This window comes from Dicentrarchus labrax, unplaced genomic scaffold (genome assembly GCF_905237075.1).
Source record: "Dicentrarchus labrax unplaced genomic scaffold, dlabrax2021, whole genome shotgun sequence".
In the NCBI taxonomy this organism is placed as follows: Eukaryota; Metazoa; Chordata; class Actinopteri; family Moronidae; genus Dicentrarchus; species Dicentrarchus labrax.
The window spans coordinates 27,192,308-27,200,607 of NW_026136720.1; the positions used below are offsets into that span (position 1 = coordinate 27,192,308).

Genomic DNA, 8,300 nt, shown 5'->3' on the forward strand with positions numbered 1-8,300 from the left:
GAATAAATCAGAATAACAACAACAAAGATTGAGGAAGTCAATTCACTAACCTAAATTAAGAGCAGAGTAATCAGCTGAAATATTGTGCTACATTCACACTGCAGACACTAATGGCCCAAATCAGATTTTAGATGACAGTGTAAATGGTCAGATCACACAGAATCTGATCTTTTCATCACATTGCAAAAAGTATCTGATTTGGACCACATTGTCAGTGGTAACTCAGTGTAAACGGTCATATCAGAATACATGTGACTTTTACGTCACTCTAGCTTGACATCCACTTCAGGTCACTTCAGGTCCATGAACTGTTAACACTGGAATGAGCATTTAAAAAATAATGTGAACAGCCAAACAAAAGAAATGTGATCTGAGCTGTATGGGTTTACCTCTGAGTCGTACAAAGTAAGTAACAAAGGATGATCACTGATCCCTGTTTTGCAGTCCACTAATTAGACCTGTAAGTGTGCTAAACCAGGATTATAAACCTCTAAACTCAGAAGAGAACCTTTGCAAATTGACAGTCTTTCTGTCCACAGAGAACCTTAGAAATAGATTTTAGGTGGAGTTGTTTCTGGAATGAATAAATGAATAAAGATGTAAACTTACATCCTCATCTTTCTCCAGCTCCAGCCCCATGTCTCTCAGTTTCCCCTCGAACTCCTCCCTCCTGAACGCCTTGTGATCCTCCTGGCCGCCAAAGGTCTCTCCCGGGCAGCCCAGCTCAACGTCGGCCGCTGGAGACGACAGCAGGGACGATGAGTCTCTTGCCTTCTGTGCCGGGTGATGTCGGAGATGTTGGTTGCGGCGTAGGCTGCGGGCGACGGCATTCTCTGTGAGCAGGTGCGTTGACTGTCGGCTGGAGCGCCCCGCGGACGGCTTCTTCACGGGGTAGGTGAGGACGTAGTCAACGCGCCGCTGACCGTCCTGGAAGTAGAGGCCGTGCTGGCAGAGGGAGTTTTCCTCTGGGGTTAGAGCCTTCAGCAGCTGAAAGCATGCACACGGGGGCAGGCAGGGAGAGGGGAAAGGATTTAGGACACAGGAAACTGCAGGTGGAGGCAGAGGTTTGTGAGAAATTTCATTAAAAAGGCCAGACCACTTGGATTGCTTCTTTTGATGTTGGCAACTGAGGGTCATGCTAATTCGGCCCACTTACAGTCCACATGAAACAGAAATCAGAGTGCTGTGCAGCTGCAGTGGTCCTAGCTGACTCTGCCGGACTACGGGGACTAAAGTACCAAGGTGCAACAATTCCATCTAGAAATCCTCGGTGTCACATTATCTGCATCTGTTCAGCTAACTAAATTATCTGTATTCCTATCTGTACTCGAAGTCGGTGGAGTGGTGGTTAAACCATTAGTGTGCGGTATTAATTGGAAGTGGTTCATTTAAACTTGGTTGATCAGAAGTTACAATATTAGTTAGAAAACTATTTACAGAACAGCCTCAGAATTGAGCTTCAGAGCTGTTTTTGATCACAATAGTAAGAGAACTAGTCACACAAGTTACTTTTAATAAAAGTTAGTATATTTACGGGTGCAGATACGGACACATTTTAACTAGTTGTTTTGATACTCGCACATTAACTGTACCAGATACTTCTTTCAGCCGTATACTTTCTCAACCCTAATATACAGGCTATGGTGACTTGAAAAAAAAGATAACCCAGCAAGTGACATCGTGTAATGAAAACCAGTCAAGTATAAATGAATAGTAAATAGTGAAAATGTTCAAAATGCTCTCTTAAATGTTACATTTTGAAAAACAAACAAAAAACAAATCACTCAACCCTTGGCCCATGGCCTAACTGTCACACATTTTTTAAAGGTCCAATATGAAAAAATATAAACGGCCCTATCTCCAGCCAGTGTTTGGTTTGTCCCTTCTGGACTACTGTAGAAACATGCAAAGGCAACCTGCGCCATACCTATGAATATTATATTCCATTTCTGCTAATAGAAATTGTTTTTATTTGTATGCTGCTCTCAGCCCACCACCCCTGATAAAGGTGGCTTGGATGTCACAGATAGAACTGTTTCATCAAAAGTTAACAGGCTACATTTTGGAAGGACAGCCAACCCTGGCTATAGTCTCTCAGAAGTAATGCAGTAAATATCTTACATGTATTAAATTACTAATGAAGTTGCTTTGACATCCGTGACCACAAGATGCCGCTCTGCGACCTCAGCAGGTCAAATCAAAGAGCATTGACTCCTCACAGTGCATCACAGGAACTGTCTAAACTCCCATGCTTAAAACGTTATCTGTGAGGATGGACCATTTCACTGGTGGGTTCATGCAGGAACCCTTGCAGACTGTGGGAAACGCTACTGGTGTGCACACAGTCACTGTTGGTCATTATGTCTCATTAACAGTAGGTTAACGGTTCTTTTTAAATTACGTGAAGTTTCACAAACTTTTTGTTTGACTGTGTGTTCTCCCACAAGGTATATGCACAAGCGGAGAAACAGCAGAAAACACAATAACAGAAAAACAATGATTAAACCCTAACCTAGCTGTCCGCTACTCGACTACAGACTTGGAAGCTCTAGATTTTGCCCTATTTATGTTGCTTAACTGTTTATTTTGCCAATGTCACTAGCGTTGTAATATTGAGGGACAGTAAATGTGTCAACGTTAAGCCTTGTTTGAAATAACAGTTGTAGTAGGTTGCATGACAGTAATTATTTTTGTGTAACTTTATACTGCAGCGCTAGCATTAGCTCAGCTAGTACTAGCTCAGCTGGTTTTAGCTCAGCTGGCATCAGCTTCACTAGCTTGGTGGTTATCCTCACTGGTATCTGTGGACTTGCCTTAAAGAAAATGGAGTGTGTCAGATAGAGGGTGAATGAGGAGCTGCAGAAATGGCCAGTATGACAAAAATAATAATGTGTTTTTTGAACATTTTACAAATACAAGTATGAACCTGAACCAGTAAGTGATGAATGCACCAGCTGCTTTGTAGAGAGAGACTGCACCTTTAATTAATGATCCTGGTCTCACTGTAAAACCAATTTAGTGTACAGTAATTTACATTTATTGACTTGTATGAGTGGAAGTTTACACAGATGGAGCTCTGACGTCCATCCTGAGCTCCAGATGCAGCTATGCAGCTGTGCAATTCATATGTTTGGCACAATGCCCCAATATCTGGCATCTTAGTCATGGTTCAGAGCACTTCTTCCTACACATATCAGGAATTTGGATGGCAGACAGACACATCGAATGAAAGTTAAGATTTCAGGAGCTAAGAGGGCACCTTGGGTCTCATAGTAGAGGTGGCAGTTGCTATGCCCACCGTGGTGCTTCCGATTAAATTAGGACATAAATAGTGTGTGAATTATGAGCTGTGTCATGACCTGAGCCTATTATAGTATTTCTCCCTATGAAGTCTATTCCAGAAGTCTGGCTGCAGATCTAAGCGAAGGTGTCAAAGATCAAACTACACAAAATGGAATGCACAGATATCTAAAGGAGAGCTCCGCCCATTTTACACTTGAAGCTCAGTTTACTAGTCATGTGTAGGATTGGGTTCTGACAGCTGTTCCATATTGGATCCAGTTCATGATTGGCAGTAACTGGATTACCTAAACTCTGACATTAAAGCTGCAGTCGGTATCTTTTATAATAAATAACTTTTTGTCATATTTGCTGAAACTTTCACTATACCCTGACAGTAGTACATGAGACAGATAATCTGTGAAAAAATCAGGTTCCTCGACTCCTCCTAGTGCTCCTCACAGCATTTGCAAGAATCCGCCAGGCCTGAACAAAAACAACCAATCAGAGCCAAGAAAGATTGTAATAAGATTGAAGACAGTGATTGTTGAGTCTTATTTCCAAGGTGTCAAATGCAGATGCTTTGTGACTCTGAGAATGAGACTCAACAATCAATGAAAACTGCAAGCAGTAAGGAACGGGCCCTTGCACTCAGGGTGTGCCCATGTTCAGGGTGGGACTGTTACAGAATATGTGAAGTTTAGTGGAGATTGGATTGGAGATACACTGACGTTATGAGTACTTCCTGTTTCATGTACAACTTTTAATCATCAGTTTGTTATGACTGTACTGACCAATTTTGAAGTTGATCCAATATATTCCATATGAGTTCAAATAATGACCAAAAGATTAAAAATGGCCGACTTCAATGCCACACCCTTCAATGTACAGTCACAAATAGCACAACTTTTAATCAGCATTGTTTTTTAACTGTACTGATCAATTTTGAAGTTGATCCGATAAATTCCCTAGGAGGAGTTTGTTCAAATACAACACGTAAAATCGCTGAAAATGACCACAAAATGCAAAATGGCAGACTTTGGCACTACAACACAGACATGCCCTTAGACGTACAGTCACAAATAGCACAACTTCATTCAGCAATGTTTTTTGACTGTACTGACCAATTTTGATGTAGATGCAATAAAATCCCTAGGAGGAGTTTGTTCAAGTACAATGCGAAAAAATTGCAGAACATGACCACGATATTCAAAATGGCCAACTTCCTGTTGGGTTTGGGTTATGGGTCCATGAGGCTTTTTTGCTTGTCCGATCATGATACACATGCGTACCAATTTTTGTACATGTCGGTTGTACGTGTGTTGGGGGCTGATTCTGGTGGGCGGGGCTAAGCCATTTTGCAACGCCCATCTGCAGGACCAAGACAATATGTAAGCCTTCGCCATGACTGAATTTTGTGCAAAGTTTCTTGAGTTTTCGGGCATGTTTAGTCGAGCCGATAAATTCCCTAGGAGGAGTTCGTTAAAATACAATGTCTGCAAATCGCCAGAAATGGCCACTAAATCCAAAATGGCCGACTTCCTTTTGGGTTTAGGATATGACTCCAGGGAGATTTTTTGTATGTCAGGATAAGATCTACACGTGTACCGATTTTTATGCATATCGGTAAATCACAACTTTTTAATAGACATTATACAGGGAAACGTGTGTCAGGAAACTTAGGACTGACACGCATTCAGGCAGCGTATGTGAACCAGGTGTTAATAGCAGCTTTGGCGGGATAAAAGTTATATATGCCAAATTCAGTTCTACTATATGTCTTACTAGAGCACCAGCATCTCAGACAAAAGAACTGAGTGTTACAGCCCACCAGACTCCAGAGACAGACACAATCAATTTACCTTGCACAAAACTTTCAATTGAATATAATATAATAATAATATAATTCCAACTATCACCAACTCTGGTTTGGTCAAAATAAACCTAGGCTTAATTCACCAAGTTAGATGTAAAAATGTGAAGTTTATAGCTAAGCTAATCCTTTGCATCCAATCCAAATGCATCCGACAAGGTCTGTCCACTTAAAGTTGTTGTTTTTGCCACTGGAAGGTTCAGATTGTTATTTTTACATTTACACTGACAACATTATGGAAAGTATCCTTACAACCCTCCAACAGCTGTAATATTGCTATTGCTTGCCACCAGACTCCATAGACAAAATAATAATAATTTAGTAATTTTAATTTGTACGTCATCGTAACATCCTAACATCGGTTTGGTGGAAATAAATCCTTAATGCACTGACGTAGATGATAAAAACAGCAGTTCCAGTTGCTCTACTCAGTTGCACATGGAGCAGACTGACAATGGAAAGAGAGGCTGTGATAGCAACACAGGCAGAGAGAGTGTGACACCATGACTCCACTATATCTTTACATAGAGAATAGTTGTTTGCTGCTGTATTAATGTGTTAAAGCTCATATATGTAACACCGACACTTTAGTTACCTTCAGGAACTTTGCTAAAATCCCGACTCAGGGTCTCTGCTTAAATGTCCAGAGTTGTATATGAGACTGATAATCGGTGAAAAAAAACATATTTTTTTCACTCTAATGAAAACATACCTATGAATATTATATTTAATTTCTGACAATAGATCCTCCAAAATGTTACTCACTGGACATAAACAAAACAACAATGGAAGCCACAAAATGTGAGATGTCTCTACATAAGCAAAAGCAATCATTATTTTGTCAATGAGCTTTTATACAACCCAGACCAAGATCAACTATTTGGATTTATGGGTGCCTGGATCATTAGGCAGTTGGGCCTGGATAAACAGCATGCAACTGGCCTGTTTACTACTCAGTCCGTTCACACACAGTACAAAGGTCACAAGAACTGGACACTGATCACGGAGAGGCTCTCAAGAGACACTGCACACACATCTGCAACACTCAGGTGTTTAGCAACTGATATCTGTGTATTCAAGTGTGCCATAAATAGTGTCTTATTTTATGCCACACGCCATCACTTACTTAAAGGAGTTGCTCCAGATCAGTTACTAAATTAACCTTGTGAGACTTTAGTCAGCTGCTGTTTCTGAGATCAAGTCAAAGCTGCAGTAGGTAACTTTTTTTATTTAAATTCACTTTCTGCCATATTTGCTGAAACTTTCACTGTGTCAGAGCCAAGAAGATAGAAAGATGCTTTGGGTTGGAGGCTTGAAGATAGTTGATTGCTGAGTCTCATTCTCAGAGTCTGTATTTATTAAAGTATTTTTTGGGGCCTTTATGATGGTGATAGCTGAAGATAGACAGGAAAGGGGGGGGAGAGGATGACACGCAGCAAAGGGCTGCAGGTCAGATTCGAACCCTGGTTCAGCCTCGGTAGATGGGTCGCCAGCTCTACTCACTGAGCTAACCAGGTGCCTCAGACTCTGTATTTGACGACCTGGGAATGAGACTGAACAATCAACTATCTTTCTCGGCTCTGATTGGTTGTTTTATTTCAAGCATTGGATTCTTGCAAATACCGTTAGGAGCACTAGGAGGAGCCAGAGGAACCATAGATTACCAGGATATAGTTTCAGCAAAAATGACAAAAGGTTATCATCAAATTAGGCTTTCATGAAGGAGGCCCCACGTCCTTTCCTTTCTTGCTGATCTAATCCAGCTCTTCTTTCATGAGCCCTCTGCTGCCCAGACTACCAGAGAAGAGTCATGAATTAGCTGCAGTGTGAGTCCTTCTGTCAATAAGAACAAACTTTGCTTTCATCTTCCTCAGGGATTGAGGCAGTAGTGATAGTGCAGGGTGATCAACACTCTTTTTTGCTCTTCATTATTTATTGGGTATTGCACAGCATAGGTATTTGTAAAGTCATAAAAATTATGAACTAGTGCAAAAATGCAAATAATTAGTTTGCTCTTAGATTGAAATAATGACATTTACATCTCTACCTGAACAGATTTCATTCAGTGGTCTATCTCTGGTCACAGTCTGTCTGCTGTTTGTCTCTCGTGGAGAACCTCACCTTAAACTTGCCGTGGAAGATGACATCTTGCAGAAAATGTGGCGCCTGTTGCTCAGACCCAGAGGTTGGAGAGAGGTCACCTCCCACTTCAGCTTCCTCTGTCATTGTCCAATTCCAGTAGGTAAAGAGCAGAGATAAACTGATGCCGTTTCCAAGCCAAATAGTCCAACTTGTGCTCTTTCTCCCTCTACGTTTCTGTCTTCTGCTTAAAATGTCTCATCATATGGCAGTGCTTGGCGTTCTCTCCTGCCTCTATTATTTCCTTGTGACTTGCCACTTTTCTGTGCCTTTGCTCGTCTCCCTTTAAAGCTCTGCGTGGAGCTCTGTGTCTGTCTCGCTGTGGAGTGGCTGAAGTGAGCCTGCAGCCTTGTTACTTGAGAAGCCGTCTGTGAGCCAAGATCTAAACTTAGGCAACGATAAAACTCTGATGAACACAAGGTGCCCTCCCTCCCTCACTCTGTCTCTCCTCAACTGTAATCACTACAAGATCAACTACCCCAATACACACCCAACATCTCTCCCCCCCTCCCTCTCTCTGCCAGTGGCTGCTAATCATAACTGAAAACATTCCCAAACAACACAGTCAATAGAAGCTTGTGTGTGTATATGTGTGTTTCATTGTATCAGACTGCAGACTGAATAAATTCATGCTCAGCTCCGAGGACCCTTAGTGATTCAGTGTGTGTGTGAATGGATATTTAATGATTTATGTCATTTGTTTCTTCTGTGTACACTCCTTGTAACCAGTATGCTGAAGGATGCACAGCTTTAGTAACCCTTATGACAATCCTTGAAAGAAAATGTATTGTCAACCCGTTCATATACAACTACACAATAGGGATTACATTCCACATAAGTCCACATAAACATTAAGCAGAGGGCAGTTTGCTTCCTAATATTTATGTTTCTGTAAAAACTGGCAGCTCCAGAGGGACTTGTAGCCAATAGCGCTGAATGTATGTTACATCCCCCCCATCAAGCAGCTGTAGCGGTCCTATTGGCTGACTCTACTGGGCTGGGAACTCCC

The 8,300-nt window shown here is 41.5% G+C and overlaps 1 protein-coding gene across 2 annotated transcripts in view; it reads right to left on the minus strand.

Moving 5' to 3' along the window:
- LOC127353686 (anoctamin-1) overlaps nt 1–7,725 on the minus strand; it is a 43,756-nt gene extending 36,031 nt beyond the window's left edge. For both annotated transcript variants that reach the window (XM_051383159.1, XM_051383158.1), the window contains exons 1-2: nt 7,274–7,725; nt 610–987 (exon numbers count right to left, since the gene is read on the minus strand). In XM_051383159.1, the coding sequence (XP_051239119.1) occupies nt 610–987; nt 7,274–7,378 (483 nt within the window). In that variant the 5' untranslated portion in view covers nt 7,379–7,725. The remainder of the gene's footprint in view (nt 1–609; nt 988–7,273) is intronic.
- Between the last annotated feature and the right edge of the window lie 575 nt (nt 7,726–8,300).